Here is a 22,155-nt window from a genome sequence, read left to right as displayed (position 1 = left end):
TATTTCTTTATTTTTCTTTTTATTCTATGAAGATCTGTAATGCGACACTTTTAAATTTTGTTTATTTTACTCCTTGGTATCTGAACTTTTCATACTTAGGTACCTTTGTACCTAAGACAGTGCCGTGAGGTGACGTTAGAGACTTTTCACTGCACTCCTGCACTTGAATACACATGACAATAAAATCTAAATCTTTCTCAATCCAGCCTGGTTCTGACTTGTAGTATGGGTCTCACAACAATGACACTTTTCTGTTTCATCTTATTATTCATTTCTTTCACCACCCAGAGAGCTCTAGATTTGTTTTTTGTACTTTTACTCTTCTTGAGAAAGTACCTCATCTGCACTTGAACAATCTCCTTTTCAAAAGCTGCCCATTGTTCAATTATAGTTCTGCTTGCCAATCTTTGATTATAATTTACTTAGGTCATATTTGCTCTCACCACAATGAAACTGGCTCTCCTCCCATTAATTAGTTTTACTCTGGAATGTTTGTTGTCCTTTTCCATTGGGAACCTGAACCTTATGATACTATGGTCATGTCCTCTAAATACTCCAGTACAATCCTTTGTCTTTCTTCATTTCACAGAACCAGAAACCGGCAAGGCTTCTTTCCTTGTTGGACTGGAAACAATGTTGAAAATTATTCTGTTCAAATTTTAGAACCTCTTATCCTCTCTGCTCTTTATTCTATTACTATCTCACTTCACATTAATAAGTCCCTCACTGTATTTACTCCATAGATTTTGCAACTCTCAGTAATTCCCCTGAAAACTGTTCTGTGTATATTTCCTACCAGTTTATTTAACTTACAGAATACAGCTTGTAATGTAATGCTACCTCTAACATTTCTAAGTTCTGATAAACAGGCTTTAACCTTGATTCTTCGAGGACATTCTGTAATATTAAGGACACCTACCTGTGTATATGCTGAGATCCAAACATTAATCAAAGTGTTGGTCATCTAAGCAACAATTCATATCTGGCAGTTAACCCTTCAAGCAGAAGTCAACAGATGTGGCTTCAATTGTTTAATATTTAAGTTTACAGGTTTGCAAGCTATTTCGTTAGATTTTAAATGGCCGTATCAGCAAGGAAGCTTTGATCTAGCTTATGCATTGAGAGCACTGACAGGCAATGAACAATTTTAAAAACAGAATATACAGGTTGTTTTGCTATAATGCACATTTCTTCAATGCAAATGTGCTGTAACACGATTGATGAAAAGGGGACATTGTTTCTAAACTTTTAAAATGTGTTGGATATAACACAATTACATCGCCCACACTTAAAGCGCTGTTTCTAAAGCTTGATTTTTCCGAAATGCGGGTTACACAAGAACACAACGATCGCATTACAGAAGAACTGACTGTACACCTCACTCTCAATTCCTCAACTGATATCCGATCAGGGCCTCCTTTTATATTAAAGAAGGGTCGCAAAGTTAATTTTCAAATCTTACAGTGTCATTTAGTTCAATGCTTTTGCTGCCTGAGCTACAAGCAGCTGAAGAAATGTTCACTAGAATCATCTTCCATTTAACATCCAGAAAGGGCTCAAATCAAAGCTACTGAACAGGAAAACAACAGCTTCAGACTGGTTCATGCCCTGAAACGATGGTAAAAGTATTTATGTCTTTCTCATTCTGTGCAACATAATGCAAAGGAATCGGTTCCCTGAACCTAACAATCTGATGTTATACTATTTATTGCTTTTCATAGTGGACAGGAAAATAGACAAGTATTTGTTCTGCAGTACTATATCACAGATAATGCTGCAGTCTCTGCTTTCTGAATTCAGTATGCTGATGGAAACTATCTTTTTGATATGAACACAAGCGAAAAACATTGAACTAAGTGCATAATCATAATCAAAAATGTAAATTCCTGAAGAAATTCAACAGGTCTGGGAGCATATGGAGGGAAAACAGAGTCAGGATTCTGGGTCCAATTCTTCAGAATTGACCAGTGTCACTGGATCCAAAATATGAACTCTGATTTCCTTCCACAGATGGTGCCAAACCTGATGGGTTCCTCCAGCAATTTCTGCTTTTGTTTCAAATCTCCATTATCTACTGTTCTTTGTTTTTTTGCCAAATTAAAGAATGGCTTCTCTAATACATTGTCCAAACCACTACTCTCGATGTGTGTTGCCTATTACAGGTAAGTTACTTGAACTTAATGGGGATCACAGTGAAGTTCCATCCTGTCCTTAACTAATGGAATTTTCAATATGTCTTTATAAAACTAGGAGTCACAGCTGCTTTTAGTATTAGTTCCTTGGCTTTAAAACATTGAAATCAATTGCAACAGCCGAATTAAGAATCGAGCAGAGAATCAAATCGGGAACATTTGAATGTGCTAACTTTGAGGAACTATTCATCTTCTGATTCTTTCTTTAGAAGTATCTTCAACTGTCTGAAAAGTTTGAGAAGTTTGGTCCATCTTCACCACCTGGATATTCGTCAGTACTTCTAATTGTCAAAGTAAACTTTGAATTATTCATTTTACCTGTGGTAAGGGTCCAACGACAGCATGTCACATCCTCCATGCTGCAACTGATCCCGTTCTAGAAGTTTCCTCCATTTAGACATGACATCTAAACCATACGTGTTATCCTAAATGAAGACAAGTCGTTAAGCTGATTATCTCTCCTTTTTTCCATCTGTACCCAGTTCACCAACATGATAGACGGACCTTTCTCTTAATTTCTACCATTACTATTTCAAAAGAATCCCATACAAGTCAGGTACAGTATGCTGCATTCCCTTCCTACTATAGTTCACTTCACCTGACAAAGGATCAGGGCTCAAAGAACTTGTGATTTCAAGTAAACCTATTGGACTATAATCTGGTGTCTGACCATACTATCGTTCCAACTAACCCTAGGGTCTAGAAATAATTTTGAATGCATTATCAAATGCTCAGGGGGTGCAAAGGTATAGAACAGAATTTAACATATTCAGTCTGATATTCATAATATTTGGAAATGTACTGGATCCTGCATGGATGCATAGATAATGGCATTCCTCTGTTCCCTTATTTAGTGTTTTTTGTGTGTGTTAAGCTTCAGAGTGAATGTTGTCAGGCTTTCCAACCCTGGATTCTGTCTTTATTCATCATCAATGTGTATACACCTTCCACCAAGAGATCCTGGAAAACCCATCAGGCATGTGACTGATTTCCCTTTTATTATCCAATAGGCACTAACACCTCAATCAATGATGCAGAATAATGGGAACCACAATTACTCACTTTTGCAGGGGGAGACCTTACCTGCAAAGGATTCCATGTCTTAAAGAATTCTTTCAGCAGTGGAAATACTATGGCAATGGAGAGTTCTGCTAAGTCAAACATCTTGTATTCCTCAAAATATTTCTCCTGGAGCATTTCAAAAATTTTTGCACACTCCTCCAGGGTCAGTGGATTTTCACAGTTGGGCTGCAGTCTCTTCTCACAGTCCTCCACAATCTGCAAGATGCTGCTGAGCTTGTCTATGATCTTATCCTCATGGGCAAGGATTTCAGACAGCTTCTCATTCTCATGGGAGAGGTTAACAACCATGTCCCTCTCATACTGCAGCTGACGGTCATTCTGGATGATCTCCTGCTCGGTCATTTCAATGAGCAGTTGCAGATTGTGTTCCAGCTCAGGAAGAGAAAAGCCTTCTGACTTTGCATCTTTAACTGGAGACTGTGTATCATCAGGAATATCATGCTTCTGGTTCATCTGGCTGTAACTGTAATAGACTTTCTGCTCCTTTCCTGTCATGTCTATAACCTATATAATAAATTAAGCTGTTAGTTTTTCACAATGGCTCAATATCAATCAGTCATTAACTCATGTAGAAATTAATTTTTACTAATTTTAACCTCAAACCACACATTTTCTGATTCAACGACATAGGAATGTGTTAGATGTTGTCCATGCTAGATGTTTTAGTATTTTTTTCTGATAATATGGAAACATTGGACTGAATCTCCTGAGGAGTGGTAACAACAATTGGATTTCCCGCTACTCTGCCACATAGCTGATTCAGGCCCAAACATCAGATTTGGGCTTCTTCAGAAACTCTTCCAGCACAGTGCATTTTCAGATTTAAAGCCTCTTTGATAAGCTCCAGAGAGAAGTTAAGTGTGTGAGGTAAGTGGATGAGGGGATAATGTTTTAGGTGGGTGAGTGGGAGTGATAAGGTGGCCAGTAAAGCTGCAGTTGTCAGGGCCAGTGGCTGGGTTAGTTCGGGCTTAGGGCTATTGGTTTGAGGGTTGTCAGAGCAGATTATGTCAGACAGGGCTGAAAATTGTGTTGCTGGAAAAGCACAGCAGGTCAGGCAGCATCTGAGGAGCAGGAGAATCGACATTTCGGGCATAAGCCCTTCTTCAGGAAGGATTCTTCATGGATTCCTGAAGAAGGGCTTATGCCCGAAACGTCGATTCTCCGGCTCCTCGGATGCTGCCTGATCTGCTGCACTTTTCCAGCAACACATTTTTCAGCTCTGATCTCTAGCATCTGTAGTCCTCACTTTCTCCTAAGTCAGACGGGGTGCTGTTAGTTTTATAGCTGTCATGGGGTTACAGCAGATTTCAATATCTCTAACTTGTTCTCTTTTGTTATTCCAGTAAGCAAGTCTGAAATGTCCAAAATCTGCAGCTCTAATTCAGAACTGGGACCTTTTCAGAAGGTGTTAAGTGCAGGGTTATTACCCATGAGAAATTTAAATTCCCAGGTAATTGTGTGTGGGGATGTCTGTGTGGTCCCTTAGTTCCTCCTTCAAGGTATATTGCTGCAATGACTATCTTTCAATCAGATGATCAGGACCAGGACCAGATTAACTGATGGCATGTCTGCCACTATTTATGGGTTTTAGGTGCTCAGGAAAACAGCAGCAGGTATTATTGAGTGTGGTGATCTGGAAAAAATTATACACTGAGCCCTAATGGAAAACTTTGGAAAAGATAATTAAAAAGTATGATGACGTATGGCACTTTCATAGGGAATCCAGACCATGGAACACAGTTTGCATGTTAGCATATGCAAACCATTTCCCTTAACATTACCACCAATGTACAGCAGGTCAATAAGTACACTAGCATGGGAAAAAGAGGGAACTGAGATTTTCCAATTTTCCATAGCAAGTATGTTGCTAAGGGGCAAATGGACAAACACAGGAGGAACGTTTCTGGAACAAGAGCCAGATTACAAATACAACAAAGATGCAGTAGTGTTACAATAAATCATCTGTACTATTTTCCAGATCTTTAGACTAAGTGCAAATGCAGTATTCATTGCTATTCAAACAAAGAGACATACAGGGTTTCTGGCCACAATTTTGGAACAAAATTTCAAGGGCCATAAAGACATATTTAACAATGTTCATTTTTCAAAGTTTCATTTCCAACTGGCATGTAGACTATCATAAGCCTTCGTGCAGTTACTCTACTCCCCTCCCCCCAACATTATTACTGGCAACAATTTCTTTTTCAATGCTTGTATGAGACAGAGGACCAATGCCAGGAAAGTAAGGCTTAATGCCAGCTGTTATCTGCCAATCTGCCGACATCTACAAATCCACATCTGTAAACAGAGGCCTCAGGTCTGAAAGTGGGCTAGGGCAACATGTTTGGTGGCCCTCAATGGGAAGATCTAATGAATTGTCACGCTGGAGAACCATTCTGGTTTCATGTGCTTTATAAGACATGAAAAAGGCGAAGCAGGGTGATCAGCCAGATACATCCAGTAGTCCAACTCTGGAAGCCACGAGGCATATTACTATGCACTGTCGCACTTAGTTGATAATAATTGTGGGAAACTGTTTTTGCAGTTTCAAGTAAAGCAGAAAACCATATGCAGAAATATGCCATCCGCTGTAAAGACATCTGCTATTTACAAATATCACAGTGCTGGTACAGCTAGTGACAATACCAATTAACTGTGACTGCAGCATGCCTAAAGGTTCCATTAGCTGCACTGTAATACTGGCTCGTGAGGATATATTATGGAATTGCAAATGAGAAAATGATTGTACTTAACATTCATATTGATCTACCTACAATCAGATTGTTGGAAATAACACAACACAAACATACTAAATAGCTGATTCAGTTTTAAGTATCAACTAATTTCACAAGCACTATGACCTGAAGTACAGTAATTATGTATTGCCCCTGTCAAGGCTACCACTATTATCTATGGAGAAATTATATAAGTAGTTCAAAGTGGAGCAACACAGTGACTCAGCGCTTAGTACTGCTACTTCATAGCACCAAGGACCCAGGTTTGATTCTACCCTTGAGTGAGTGTCTGTGTGGAGATTGCACCCCATGTCCATGAAGGTTTCCTGTGAGTGCTGGCTTCCTCCCACAATCTAAAGATGTGCAGGTTAGGTGAATTGGCCATGAGAAATGCAGGGCTATCAGGACAGGAGTTGGTCTTGGTGGAATGTTCTTTGGAGGATCAGTGTCAATGTGCTGAATGGCCTGCTTCCACTCTAAGGATTATATGAAGTATAATGACATTAATGTGTAGTTTAGGGGAGGTTTGCAGATTGACAAACTAGTGGAAAAAACACAGCTTTTTATTTTTATGTTTGACACTTTGGAATATAATGTCAGGATTATGATGATGTTGTTCTTTTTATTTTGAGAGCAAAGCAGCAGATCTTCTGTGGTATTACTGACAATATCAAAAGCTAGTTTGATATGAAAAGATGCTGCAGTGTACAGTTAGAAGGCTTCGCATCTACATTGAAACAATTTGGAACATGTTTAAAAAACCTCCAAAGAGTTAGGTAAATGCATGTGTTATGATGGTTGGCCTGAAAAACATTATCATTTCACAGTGCGTAGAGAAAATACAATTATTATTCATTATTCAGATATTATTATTCAGATGACTTCCAATATTCTTTATGCACGTGCCATAAAGAAGAAAGAAGCCAGAGGTAAACACAATTTTCCTACTGACATCATACAAAGTATTTGAGCCAGCAGGTCACAGGTTCAACAGTGAATGCTGAAATCAATATCCAGCTTGGCAGACCAAGTATACCAAGGGGTATATTGGAAAAGAAAAAATATTTGCTTCTGAAACCTTTGACACAAAGTCTTACTTAAACGTTTCTAGGTACGGGTTGACAAATCGCCAAAACATTAACATTTTCAAACCCAGTTTCAGTCTGGCCATTTAACTCGCTTGATGTTTTGTTGTGTAATGATGATCCACTCTGTCCTGTAATTATCAAAAGCTGCTTTTCCAACAAGAATTAATGAGTTCAAAATTGTATATGGAAATGCTGAAAGACACAAGAGGGGAAAGGAAAGCCTGCTCTCACGCACCTTTACTTGTGAGAGCTCTGTCTGTGGTGTAGCCATTTTCTTGCCCAGAGCAGATGCTCCTTTTGCTTTAAGCTCTTCAACAGTCTTGAAGGTATATTTGGGTTTTTTCTTCCCACCTGTAGGATCCTTCCGCCATTGGCTCATCTCCTTCTGAAACTCCTGAACAGAAACAGACAATCAGCCACTTCATACTAATACAAAATAGACAACAGGTGCAGGAGTAGGCCATTCTGCCCTTCCAGCCTGCACCACCATTCATTATGATCATGGCTGATCATCCTCAATCAGTATCCTGTTCCTGCCTTATCTCCATAACCCTTGATTCCACTATCCTTGAGGGCTTTATCCAACTCTTTCTTAAACGAATCCAGAGACTGGGCCTCCACTGCCTTCTGGGGCAGAGCATTCCACACAGCCACCACTCTCTGGGTGAAGAAATTTCTCCTCATCTCTGTCCTAAATGACCTACCCCTTATTTTTAAGCTGTGTCCTCTGGTTCGGGACTCACCCATCAGCAGAAACATGTTTCCTGCCTCCAGAGTATCCAATTCTTTAGTACTAACTGTTCTTCATTATTAGCAAATTATGAAATTTGCCTTCAATTGGCTTCAACCTTAGATATCCACTCATGTATATCCCAACTCAATGAACTCCAATATTCATCTGGAAATGAGATACTAAGCAGTTGTTAAATGTGCCACAAGGCAAATAATCAAACTGGGGAAGGTGGTGAGGTGTGGAGATGGATGGAAGTGTCATCCTGACACTGACAGAAGCTGAGGTGCAGGTTTTCAGCTATGCACAAATTGGGCACGTTATTTCTGATTTTACAATAGTGACGACTATTTCAAGTTTTCTTTTTGCAGGAGAAAAAAATGTGTTCCCAAGTACCTGCTGCCCTTGTCCTTCTAGATGGAAGTGGTCATGGGTTTGGAAGGTGCTATCTAAGGATCTTTGGTGAATTTCTGCAGTGCATCTTGTAAATAGTACACACTGCTACTAATGAGCACCACTAGTGGAGGGATTGAATGTTTGCCAATCAAGTGGGTTGCTTTGTCCTGGACAGAGTAAAGCTTCTTGAGTGTTGGGAGCAGCACCCATCCAGGCAAGTGGGAAATATTCCATCACACTCCTGACTTGTGCCTTGTAGATGATGGATAGCGAGTTACTCGCCGCAGTATCCCTGGTCGCTGCCCTGCTCTTGTAGCCACTGTGATTATGCGGTGAGTCCAGTTGAGTTTCTGGTCAATGGTAACTCCAAGGATGTTGACAGTTGATGGTAAAACTATTGAATGTCAGAGTGTCTCTTATTGGTGATGGTCATTGTCTGGCATTTGTGTGGCACAAAAGTTACTTGCCACTTGTTGGTCCAAGGCAAAAGTGAGGACTGCAGATGCTGGAGATTAGTCGAGAATGTGGTGCTGGAAAAGCAGGTCAGGCAGCATTTGAGGAGCAGAGAATCAATGTTTCAAGCAAAAGCCCTTCATCAGTAATGAGGTTGTGAATCGAGGGTGTGGTAAGATAAATAGGTGCGGAGTGGGGCTGGGGGAAGGTAGCTGAGAGTGCAATAGGTAGATGGGAGGTGGGGAGACTGCAATAGGTAGATGGAGGGGCCTGCTGCACTCTTAGCTACCTTTCCCCCAGACCCAACCCCCTCCCATTTATCTCACCATCCCCTCGGCTCACAGCTTCATTCCTGATGAAGAGCTTTTTACCTGAAACGTCAATTCTACAACTCCTCAGATGCTGCCTGACCTGCTGTGCTTTTCCAGCACTACACTTGTCAGTCCAAGCCTGGATATTGTCCAGATCTTGTTGCATTTGAGCACAGACTGCTTCAGTATCTGAGGAGTCACGAATGGTGCTGAACACTGTGCAATCATCGGCGAACATCCCAATTTCTGACCTTATGACAGAGGGAAGCTCATTGATGAAGCGGCTGAAGATTGTTGGGCCTAGGACACTACCCTGAGGGACTCCTGCAGAGATGCCCAGGAGCTGAGATAACTGACCCTCCACAACCACAGCCATCTTCCTTTGTGCCAAGTATGATTCTAACCAGCGAAGTGTTTGCCCTCTGATACTCATTGATTTCAGTTCTGCCAGGGCTTCTTGATGTCATACTCTATCAAATGCAGCCTTGATGTCAAGGGCTGTCACTCTCACCTCACCTCTTGAATTCAGCTCTTTTGTCCATGTTTGAACCAAGGCTGTAACGAGATCGAGAGTTGAATGACCCTAGCGAAACTCAAACTGGGTGCTACTGAGCAGGGGCTGCTTGACAGCATTGCTGATGACCCCCTCCATCACTTTACTGATGATGGAGAGTAGACTGGGCGCTAATTGCTGAAAATGCGCAACAGGTCAGGCAGCATCCAAGGAGAAGGAGAATCTACGTTTCAGACATGAGCCCTTCTTCAGGAAGGGCTCATGCCCGAAACATCGATTCTCCTTCTCCTTGGATGCTGCCTGACCTGCTGTGCTTTTTCAGCGACACATTTTCAGCTCTGATCTCCAGCATCTGCAGTCCTCACTTTCTCCTGGGCGCTAATTGGCCAGGTTGGATTTGTCCTGCTTTTTGACATACCTGGGCAGTTTTCCACATTGTCGGGTAGACGTCAGTTTGTAACTGTATTGAAAGAGCTTAAGTAGGGGAGGGGCAAGTTCTGGAACACACATCTTCAGTATTATTGCCGGAATGTTATCAGGGCCTATTGCCTTCGCAGTATCCAGTGCCTCCAGCTGTTTCTGGATATCACGCAGAGTGAATCGAATTGGCTAGAGACTGGTATCTTTGATGCTGGATAGCACTGGAGGAGCCAGAGATGGATTATGCACTCAGCACTTCTGACTGAAGGTTGCTATGAATGCATTAGCCTTACCTTCTGCACTGATGTGCTAGACTCCTCCATCATCGAGGATGGGGATATTTGTGGAGCCACCTCCTCCAGTGAGTTGTTTCATTGTCCACCACCATTCATGACTCAATGTGGAAGGACTGCACAGCTTTGATCTGATCCGTTGGTTGTAGGACCACTTCGCTCTATCTTAGCACTTGCTATTTATACTATCTGGCACACACTTAGTCCTGTTTGGTAGCTTCACCAGGTTGACACCTCATTTTTAGGTATACCTAATGCTGCAAAAGGTAAAAACAATATCTGCAGATGCTGGAAACCAGATTCTGGATTAGTGGTGCTGGAAAAGCACAGCAGTTCAGGCAGCATCCGAGGAGCAGCGAAATCAACGTTTCGGGCAAAAGCCCTTCATTAGGAATAAAGACAGAGAGCCTGAAGCGTGGAGAGAGAAGCTAGAGGAGGGTGGGGGTGGGGAGAAAGTAGCATAGAGTCACGACATGGTTGAAGAGCTTCAGGGCAGAGGAAATGACCTGGAAGTTGCAGTGGGAGAGGGACTCCCTGAGATTCTTGTAGAGAGAGGAGGAAAACTTCTTCAAGGCAGGCATCCTTGCAAGAGGATTCACAGTAAGGTTAAAATCAACGAGGTAAAAACAATGCTGCCTGAACTGTTGTGCTCTTCCAGCACCACTAATCCAGAATTTGGTTTCCAGCATCTGTAGTCATTATTTTTACCTCGTTGATTTTAACCCTACTGCGAATACATTTGCAAGGATGCCTGCCTTGAAGAAGTTTTCCTCCTCTCTCTACAAGAATCTCAGGGAGTCCCTCTCCCACTGCAAACTTCCAGGTCATTTCCTCTGCCTGAAGGTCTTCAACCATGTCGTGACTCTATGCTACTTTCTCCCCACCCCCACCCTCCTCTAGCTTATCTCTCCACGCTTCAGGCTCTCTGCCTTTATTCCTGATGAAGGGCTTTTGCCCAAAACGTCGATTTCGCTGCTCCTCGGATGCTGCCTGAACTGCTGTGCTCTTCCAGCACCACTAATCCAATACCTAATGCTGCTCTTGGCATGCCCTCCTGCACTCTCCATTGAACCAGGGTTGATCTCCTGGCTTAATGGTAATGGGTGAGTGGGGGATATGCCAGGCATGAGGTTGCAGATTGTGCTGGAGTACTGTTCTGCTGCTGTTGATGATCGACAGTATCTCATGGATACCCAGTCTTGAGCTGCTGGATTGGTTTGAAGTCTGTCCTATTTAGCACGGTGAAAGTGCCACACAATGGAGGTTACTCTCAATCTGAAGGCGGGACTTCATCTCCACGAGGTCAGTGTGGTGGTCACTTTTACCTATACTGTTGGGACAGATGCTTCTGCAGCTGGCAGATTAGTCGGCATGAGGTCAAGTTTTTTTCCCTCTTGTTGGTTTCTTCACCACCTGCCGCAGATCCGGTGTCATAAAGCTAATCCTTTTTTTAAACCTAAAAGCTGATCCTTGGCTCAAGGTGACTCTGTCCTTGATTTTTTTCAGAGGGACAATAAACCAGGCCGGACTCTGATCGTCTGGTTTGGTGCAGAGATGGAAGTATTTTGAGAGGCCTTTTGTTTATATGGAAAGGGATGAGACTTCAGGCCAAAGTTGGTCATGTTTTATAAGTGACCTGTATTGGGGCGGGGGGGGGTGGCTCTCTAGCTGAGCTGAGCAGTTTTTTAGTTCGGTCTTGAACTGAAGTCCAACAGGGAGCTGTGTGGAAACTCTCTCTCTCTCTTTTTCTACCCTTCAACTTCAACCTGTAAGTATGTGTTCCATTTATACTGGGTTTTAGAGGGAGTTTGCTTATTGGGACTGTTGTGTATATTCGAAACGGCATAATTAAGTCTAGTTCGATAGGCTGAGTTCTATCGGGGTTCTTTATTCTGTTCTTTGTGTTTCATTGTGTAATTTTGTGAATAAATATTTGTCTGTTTTAAAATCTAGTAGTCAACCTAGCTATCTCACTTCAGGTAACTTTCACTGTACACTTACTGAAACAAACTGCAAAGTTAGGTATAGGGCTGCCTGCTTAAGAATGTTTTGAGTGGTCTGGCTTAGTTCATAACACCAGCCTAACAGCTATATCCTTTAGGACCCAACCAGCTCGATCCATGCCGAGCCACTCTTGACGGTGGACATTGAAAACCCCCACCCATTTTGTTCCCTTGCCACCCTCAGTGCTTCCTCTAATTATTGTTCAACATAGAGAAGTACTGATTCGTCAGCCAAAGGAGGACAGTATGTGATAACCAATAAGACGTTTCCTTGTCCAGGTTTAACCTGAAGCCATGAGACTTCATGGGGTCCAGAGTTGATGTCAACTCCCACCTGACTGGATACCAAAGTGCCGCCACCTCTACTGGGTCTGTTCTGCCAGTGGGACAGGACATATTCAAGGATAATAACTGTGGTTTCTGGGGTGTTATCTGTAAGGCATGATACTCTAAGAATGACTATGCCAGGCTGTTGCTTGATGAGCGTGTCAGACAACTCTCCCAATTTCAGCACTAGCTCCCAGATGTTGGTTAAGAGGACTTTGCATGGTTGACAGGGCTGTTTGCATTTTTGCTGTTGTCTTTTCCGGTTCCAAGGTCGATGCCAGGTGGTCCACCCGGTTTCATTTCTTTGTTGTGACTTTCTAGCGATTGATACAACTGAGTGGCTTGCTAGGCCATTTCAGAGGGCAGTTCAGAGTCAACCACATTGCTGTGGCTCTGGAGTCACATGTAGGCCAGACCAGGTAAGGATGGCAGATTTCTTTCCCTAAAGGACATTAGTGCACTATTGGGTTTTTTTGACAATTGACAATAGTTTCGTTATCATCAGTCGACTCTTAATTCCAGATTTTTAACAAATTCAAATTCTATCATCTGCTGTGGCAGGATTCAAACCCTGGTCCCCAGAACATTACTCTGGGCTTCTGTATTAATAGTCAAGCAATAATACCACTCAGCCATCGCCTCCGTGGCATCTACAGGAAATGGGTTGCTCCAACCTATTTCCTCCACTACTAGCTAGTTACTTTCCTGAGAAGCTAGTTACTTTCCTGAGATGCTGGTCCAGCTGGAAACATGAAGGAGGATATTGCAGCACACCCTTCACCATCTTCTACATTATACACTCAAAAACTCTGTTGATACATCCTTACTAACACCAGCCATTTACCCACCACCTCACTGATCTGCAGCGATTGTAAAATTTTTTACATTTGTTTTCAAATCCCTTTATGGCTTTGTCTTCTCTCAATCTTTATAGTTGCCTCTCGTCCCACAAAGTTCTGAGTTCCTCTAATCCTGCCCTCTTGACCATTCTTCATTTTAGTTTCTCCAATATCAGGACCTTCAACTATCAACGCCCAATTCCTTACCTATTCGTTTCAACCTTTCTTTCCTTCGTTAAAATGCCTCTAATTTCCTATTTCTTCCAGTTTTTTGTTATCTTCCTTTATATATTCTAAAGTAACTCCTGAGTGTCAAATACTGCATTACAATGTTCCTGTGTCGCACTTTGACAAAATTTATTACATTAAAGATGTTATGTAAATCCAAGTTGTTACTGATGTGCTTATGTTATTACTGTAGCCTCATTACTCATTGGTGTAGCACTAAACAGACAAACCAAAAAAAATTGATTCTCAAATGAAGTAGCTGCAGAAGCACTTACAATTGGTCCTCAGTGCTTCTGGGCTGAGGCTAGGGTCAGGATCAGTTGAGGCCTAGCACTCAGGATATAATTATTCAGATCTCTTATTCTAATTGCCTTCTACTGATCTGTGTTCAGAAATGCATGTTTTTGAATAGAGATCAAGCAGGATTGAAATAAACATCTAGAATAGCTCCTTCAAGGGAAAGGGATGGATTGATGTGCTTTTACAAAAATAAGTACAACAAGCCAAAAGTTGTGTTGCTACAAACCTCTTCTGCTTCTTCATCGGAATCAACAATAGGAAAATCCTTCAGTGACTGCTCTGTTCGTTCAGACCCATAAGCACCAATTGCTCCTTTCCCCTTTCTCATTTTTGCTTCAATTGGTGCCACAATTCCTACAGAGTAATAGAAACAATATTATTATTGGCTTAAATTCACAAAATGGGCAAAAGATGGAACTTGATGGCTTGGAGCTGAAGAGGCTATCAGCAGGGGAGCACTTTGGGACTAGTGACCATCATTCTAGTAGTTTTAAAATACTTATGGAAAAGGACAGAATTGATCAAAAAATTAAAGTTTAAATTGAAGTAAGATCAGTTTTGATGGTATTAGATAGGAACTTCCAAAATTTGACTGAGAGAGACTATTTGCAGATAATGGGATGGTTGAGAGGTCGGAGGTCTTTAAGAATGAGGTAACAAGAGTTCAGAAACACTATGTTCCTCTTAGTGTGAAGAGCAAGGCTGGTAGGTGCAGGGAATGCTGGATCACTAAAGAAATTGAGGCTCTGGTCTAAAACAAAAAGGAGGAATGTATCAGATAGACAGCTGGGATTGAGTGAGCCCCCAGAAGAGTATAAAGACAGCAGGAATATACTCAAGAAAGAAATCAGGAGAGCAAGAAGGGGACATGAGATAGCTTTGACAGAGTTAAGGAAAATTCAAAGAGATTCTATAAATACATTAAGGGCAAAAGAGTAACTAGGGAGAGAATAGGGCCCCTTAAAGATCAATGCGGCCACGTACATGTGGAACTGCAGGAGATATTATGGGATATTAATGAATCTCTTGTGTCAGTATTCAGAGGAGGACATGGAAGCTAGGGAGTTTGGAGAAATAAACAGTTTCTGGACTGTATGATTCTGAAGAAAGTACTGAATTGTTGTACGAAGGATGATAATTTACTTGGATTCTTATTGAAGGATGCTACATGAATTTGGGTGTTGGGGTGAGATTATGGTATTTTCAGGGACAAACTTAATTTTTCTCAGGAAGTTAAATTAATGAAAGTGAAATAACTATTTCCCCACTCCAGTGGAGTATCAGGATTCATCAGAAAAACAGCACTTTTACTCAAAGACCTGTGGTAGTGTGGAGGAGGAGAACAGCTTTCACATATGAACTCCCACCTTTTGAGAAAAAGTTACTGACAGAGAATTATCATTAACACTGCTAATAAACTTTCTGAAAACTGTACCTTGTGCATTCTTCCCAAGACCTCTGCCAGGTACGTAACCCATCTTCTGCAGTAATTTCTGTCCAATCCCTTTGGTATGTTTTTCCCAGGTGCCAATTTCCTGGTTTGTTCGATGTCCTCCTGTGAATCCTTTTGAACTAGATTTGAAAAAGCCACCCTACGAGAAAAAATGTAATGAAAAACCAAACATATCTGAACCAAACCCAAGAAGCGCCAGTCAATCAGGATACAATATGTACTTATGGAGTGGCAGAAGGGGGGAAAAGGACAGGAACTGTTAAAAGTAGGGGAAAAATGCACATTTCAACTAACAGACTTGGGGAGAAACATACTAAGGATCCCCCAAACTATGGTGAAGCAAGTACATTTGTTTTATTCCTGGAACGCTCATTTTTAATGTTTTATTGAACCATCTTAGTTTGGTAAATAGCTATTCAGACTGCATCACTATTTCAGCAAAGAATAAGTTCCACAATCCTTAAGGAAAACAAATAAAGTAAAACAGTGTTACTATTTCTCCGTTGGAAACAAATAACTGACAAAAGTTTGTAAAACTTCATTCAACAAAAAATGTTTTAAAGTTTACTGATTTTAGGAAAACCTCAATTCCTTTTATCACCTGACCAAACATAGATAGTGCTTTTGTACAGGCAGTAATGTTGTTTTTGATCTTATATTATATATAAACAAGCACAGATTCTCTAATAATTCCAACTCTCTCCCAAATAAAGTCAAAATTGAACAAAAATTATTTAATCTGAAATTTTTCCAGAAAGCAAAACTGTGGGTCTACCTACAGCACGTGGAGATATAGGGAGAGGACGAATGGGCTGGGGCTAGTTTCTCTGGAGCATCAGAGGCTGAGGGGTGCCATTGTAGAGGTTTATAAAATCAGGAGGGCATGGATAGGGTGAACTGTCAAGGTTTTTTCCCCAGGATGGGAGGTCCAAAACTAGAGAGCATATATTTAACGGGAAAGGGGAAACATTTTCATGCAGAGGGTGATGCGCCTATGGATTGAACTGCCAGAGGAAGTGGTGAAGTTACTACAATAATTACAAATTTAAAAGGCATCTGGGTGTATATGAATAGGAAGGGTTTGGAGGGATACAGACCAAACGCTGGTAAATGGGATTAGATTAATTGAAGGATATCTTGTCGGCATGGACATGTTAGACCAAAGGGTCTGCTTTGGTGCTGAACATCTCAATGTAAAGGTGGTAAGGACAAGCCAGGGAACTATAGTCCAGTGATGGTGGGCAAGTTGTTTGAGGGAATCCTGAGGAACAGGATGTACATGTATTTGGAAAGGTAAGGACTGATCAGGGATAGTCAACATGGCTTTGTGCGTGGGAAATCATGTCTCACAAACTTGATTGAGCTTTTTGAACAATAACAAAGAAGATTGATGAGGGCAGTGTGGTGGACATGATCTATACGGACTTCAGTAAGGCATTCAACAAAGGTCCCCATGAGAGACTGCTTAGCAAGGTTAGGTCTCATGGAATACATGGAGAACAAACCATTTGGATACAGAACTGGCTTGAAGGTAGAAGACAGAGGGTGGTGTGGAGGTTGTTTTTCAGACTGGAGGCCTGTGACCAGTGGAGTGTCAGAAGGATTGGTGCTCCGTCCATTACTTTTCGTCATTTATATCAATGATTTGGATGTGAGCATAAGAGGTATAGTTAATAAGTTTGCAGCTAACACCAAAATTGGAGGTGTAGTGGACAGTGAAGAAATTACCTCAGATTACAACAGGACCTTGACCAGGTGGGTCAATGGGCTGGGAGTAGCAGATGGAGTTTAATTTAAATAAATGTCAAGTGCTGCGTCTTGGGAAAGCAAACCTTAGCAGGACTTACACTTCATGGTAAGGTCCTCGGGAGTGTTGCTGAACAAAGATTCTTGGAGTGCAGGTTCATTGCTCCTTGAACGTGGAGTCGCAGGTAGATAGGATAGTGAAGGTGGTGTTTGGTATGCTTTTCTTTATTGGTCAGCGTATTGAGTGTATTGAGGTGATGTTGTGGCTGTACAAAAAAGTTGGTTAGGCCACTATTGGAATATTGCATGCAATTCTGGTCTCCTTCCTATCAGAATAATGTTGTGAAACTTGACAGGATTCAAAAAGATTTACAAGGATGTTGCCAGGGTTGGAGGATTTGAGCTATAGAGAGAGGCTGAATAAACTAGGGCCGTTTTTGCTGGAGCATCAGAGACTGAGGGGTGACTTTACTGAAGTCTATAAAATCATGAGGGGAATGGATAGAATAAATAGACAAAGTCTCTTCCCTCGTGTGGGGGAGTCCAGCATTAGAGGGCATAGGTTTAGGGTGAGAAGGGAAAGATATAAAAGGGACCTAAGGTGCAACGTTTTCCATGCAGAGGATGATGTGTGTATGGAATGGGCTGCCAGAGGAAGTGGAGGAGGCTGGTACAATTGCAACATTTAAAAAGCCTCTGAATGGGTATATGAATAGGAAAGGTTTGGAGGGATATGGGCCAACTGCTGGAAAATGGGACCAGATTGGGCTGGGATATTAGGTCAGCATGGATGAGTTGGACTAAAGGCTCTGTTTCTGTGCTGTACATCTCTATGACTCCATGACTGCAGCAGTTCAAGAAGACGGCTTATTACCACCTTCCCAAGAGCAACTAGGGTTGGACAATAAATGAACAAGCCAGTGACACTTCGATCTCATGAGTGATGGCATTGATTAATGAAAGAAACCATAATATTCTTGTCCATATATAGTCACTCTGTGCATCTATAAAATATGTGATATCCTCACAGAATTTTCAGAACAATGAAAATATAAATATCATTCACACATTTCAAGGTTTTCCTTAAAATTCAAAATTTGATGCGAAATGCTCTTAGCTCCCAAGTATATAGTTTAAAAGTATTTCTTTTCCTCCACATTTTTAAAAGATCACTCATGGGGTGTGGGCACCATTTGCAGCCCAGCATTTATTTCCCATCTCTATTTGCCCTTAAGAAAGCACTGCTCGAGTCTATTTGGTGGAGTTAGGCTATTTCAGAGGGCAGTTAAGAGTCAACCACAGTGTTATGGGTCTGGAATTACATGTAGGAAAGACCAGGTAAGTACAGCACTTTTTTTTTCCCAGGAGATGGGCTTTTAAGCAATTGACATTGATTTCATGGTTATCATTAGACTTAATTCCAGATTTTTATGGAACTCAATTTCCACCAACTGCTGTGTGGAATTCAAACCTAGGTCTTTCGAACAGTAACTGGGTCTCCGGATTACTGACCAGCCAAGTCTGTAGCGTTGCCGGCGTTTCTAACATCAATCCATTGCTGGAAGTATTACTACTTCTGCTTGATTTCAGTCACATCTAATCCATTACTGCCATTATGTCTTTTGATGATTTAAACTAATGCACAGCTATCAAGTATCAAGCCCAGACCTTGACTAAATACAGGATTTTTTATTTTTATCCAGCATGCATGAGTTAAATTCTGGATGCAAAAAAGTTGCAGTTCTATCATTAAAGGATTGAGGGGCAGCAACTGGGCAGTCAACTGTCTCAAAACAGCAGGACATTATAGTAAAATCATCACAACTGGAGAACAAGTTGAAACCACAGCTGACACCATGACCTTCAGACAGGCTTCAAACAAATATCAAGCAGACAGATTCACTGGAGTTGTTTAGTTCTCAGGCACTAACCAAAACCGATCCAATAATTCAATAACTTCATGTAAAGTTTAAGATCAACTTCTGCAGATTTGCAATTTACTCAGAATTATTATCTGCACATTCACAGTGACTAAATTCTTTTCAAGAAATGTATCAGAAATGCCGGTTATAACAGAATTCTCGTTGGTAGAGTGCCTGATAACAGTTACTGTACTTACAGTTTTCAATTTCTTTGGGGCGAATTCCTTTGGAAAATCTTCTCGCTTAACTTTCTCTTCTTCAGAGTCATCAGAATCCTTATCTTCTGCATTTTCCTCAGCTGCAGGTCGTCGGATTCCAGCACTGATGAAATTCACTGGAGCACTGTAATCTTTGGAACTATAGAAACAGTGCAGATACAGTAACATTATTGTACAGTTGCTTTCAAAAATCTAACTGCAGGTCCTTAAATCCCACGTACAGCTGGCAAGTGTTTGGAGAGAAGCACATAAGAGGACTAGAGCAGAAAATACACAGGGATCTGAACATAAGTACTGGCCATGTCCAAAAAGATAAAACTGATAGTCTGATCAACTAGCGTTGCTTCAATTAAATCCATCTAACAGGATTACAGATAACTAGTACTGAACACATGCTGACGAGTGAATAGACATCTCTATCTTCTCTATTCCAACAGAGCAATTTATTGTATTAGAGAATAGTGAATAAAAGCACAAGCTGATATGGGTGGATTGTAAGGATTTATAGGCCTCACTGATGACAAACATCACCATTCCCACTAGCTCTGCACTCAACCAATAGGCCATAGGTATAATTGTTCCATTTTTAAAAATCAGTACTAGATCAGTCACAGTCCAGTCCAATCAGTGTTACTGACTGGTACAGCTCAACTTTGCACCCAAAATTCTCTAAATGGCCAACTTTTGATTTTGCTCAGAAAGAAAATTGGTGAGTCTGAATTCCAAAAAAGACCCTGACAAAATATGTTAATTACATCAAATGGAGCCAAGTCAACCTCTCATAGTTGATGATTACAAAATAGGATGAAAGAATGTCAGAAACACATCACATGGACAACATCTTAACACAGAAACAGAACAAGAAATAGATTGGGGAATCCAAGAGGTAAGAAAATAACTGAACAAATGAGAAATTGAAGAATATGCGCCTACTTTGACCCGAGATCTGCCCCAGGGCTGGCGCAATTGCAAGAATCCTAGGATCAAACATGGAGGAACAGCCACTTAATCAAGTTAGCAAAAGCATCAAACAAAAGCCCGGAATGTTCAGTTGCTTCAAGAATGGGAGACAAGTGGATAAAATAAAATGTCAAATCTCAATGGTAGAAGCCGGAGCGTATGATGTTTGAGATTACCGTTTTCCCCCAAAGCTTGGCCTTTCATCATCAGAATCATTCTCAGCCCACATGCCGTAGATGGCATCCTCTTTTGTCTGCCGATGGCGTACGCGGTCTGGGTTGAACTCATTTTCCAAGTCCCAATCTGAAATTTCAAACCGCTCCATCTCCACTTCGTCGTCATCCTGGCCTTTCCCATAAAGATGTGACATTGACATTTTCACCTGCCAGATAATTAAAAGAATTGGATATCAATAAACACGGCGGTAATAGCACTTTGTCACAAAAAAAAACCGACATTAAAATCGCCTGACTCCAGCTCAAACTTCGAGTAAAAAGTGAGGTCTGCAGATGCTGGAGATCAGAGCTGAAAACATGTTGCTGGTTAAAGTGCAGCAGGTCAGGCAGCGTCCAAGGAACAGGAAATTTGAATTTTCGGGCCAATTTTGATGAAGGGCTTTTGCCCGAAACGTCGAATTTCCTGTTCCTTGGATGCTGCCTGACCTGCTGCGCTTTAACCAGCAACACATTTTCAGCTCCAGCTCAAACTTCCCTCTTTGCTGTGGTATTTGAATCCAGAGCATGATCACTTCTTCAATGTTCAAAAATAAGGCCCGGTATTTGCTTAAAAATGTACATCGTGAAAGGTTGAAATCTGAATGAAACTTATTACTAAAAAAAAACTGGCATCCAGCAACTGAGGCAGAGAGCCAAGTTAATAATGTGGGTGCTGAAGAAGAGTTCACCCAAGATGTTGTCCTTCCTATTCTAAATGCCAATCAACCACTTCATCCATTTCCTGATATTTATTAAGTTTTGCTGATTCTTTTTAATCGCAGGTATCATTAAAAAAAATCCCCTTGGCCAAGAGTCGGCCGATTATGAAATTCTACTCCCAGCCGTATTTCATAATCAACTCGATGGAAACACCCAGAGAAATAAGATAAAAGGACAAGTGAACAGTCAGGATATTAAACAAGAGAGTGCAAGCCATACGGCTGGAGTTACAAGTAGCTCAGAAAGAAAGACAATGCCAAAAACAATATAGGAGAAAGTGAGGACTGCAGATGCTGGAGATCAGAGTCGAAAAGTGTGGCACTGGAAAAGCACAGCAGGTCAGACAGCATCCGAGGAGCAGAAGAGTCGACATTCCGGGTATAAGGCCTTCATCAGGACACCCAATAAAATACCCGAACTACGGAACAGAAAGTGTGCGGTTTATTATTTTATCTCATATTTTTGAGGGAGAAGATGGAGTTAAGTGTAATTGGCTTTGACAGTTCTCCATATGCGTTCACTTGTCAAGTGAAATACACTATTAATACTCGGCAACTAGCCTTACCCCAGCAAGTTTCAAATTGCTTTCAAAAAGATTACAGATGGTAGAACTGGCAGAGAAAGATTATATAAAATTCTGATCCCATGGGACAGAAAGCTTTTTTATTTATTCATTCGTGGAATGGTGGGATTGTTGACTAAGCTACCATTTATTGTCCATCTTTAGTTGTTCTTGAAAAAGTGGTGGGAAGCTACCTTCTTGACTTGCTATGTGTCTTCCGTATTAGCTGCTTCAAAATCAACAGTCCAAAGTGCTAGCTGAGGTCCATGCTGAGGCATCAATCATAATAATTACTGAAATAGTAAAGGATCCCATTCCTTGATAATAAACAGCAACTTCTAGAGAGCATTAGGTGATCATAGGTTGGAGAGTAGATTGGGTAGGAGTAGGAAGAAAATGGGGAGGGGGGGTTGGATTGAAATAGGGAATAGGAAAGGAGATGGGGAG

General features: G+C 41.2%; 1 protein-coding gene across 3 annotated transcripts in view; it reads right to left on the bottom strand.

Annotated features, from left to right (window-relative positions):
• The window catches only part of tfip11 (tuftelin interacting protein 11), a 38,997-nt gene that overhangs the window by 12,828 nt on the left and 4,014 nt on the right, over positions 1-22,155 (bottom strand). For all 3 annotated transcript variants that reach the window (XM_060843560.1, XM_060843562.1, XM_060843561.1), the window contains 7 exons: positions 20,388-20,593; positions 19,231-19,390; positions 15,348-15,504; positions 14,139-14,266; positions 7,334-7,492; positions 3,276-3,779; positions 2,511-2,617 (listed from right to left, as the gene is read on the bottom strand). In XM_060843560.1, coding sequence (XP_060699543.1) covers positions 2,511-2,617; positions 3,276-3,779; positions 7,334-7,492; positions 14,139-14,266; positions 15,348-15,504; positions 19,231-19,390; positions 20,388-20,593 — 1,421 coding nt within the window. The remainder of the gene's footprint in view (positions 1-2,510; positions 2,618-3,275; positions 3,780-7,333; positions 7,493-14,138; positions 14,267-15,347; positions 15,505-19,230; positions 19,391-20,387; positions 20,594-22,155) is intronic.

The sequence above is a fragment of the Hemiscyllium ocellatum genome, chromosome 24 (assembly GCF_020745735.1).
Source record: "Hemiscyllium ocellatum isolate sHemOce1 chromosome 24, sHemOce1.pat.X.cur, whole genome shotgun sequence".
Classification (NCBI taxonomy): domain Eukaryota; kingdom Metazoa; phylum Chordata; class Chondrichthyes; order Orectolobiformes; family Hemiscylliidae; genus Hemiscyllium; species Hemiscyllium ocellatum.
Note: the sequence above shows the minus strand (reverse complement) of the source record. Positions and strands in the feature narration are given on the sequence as shown.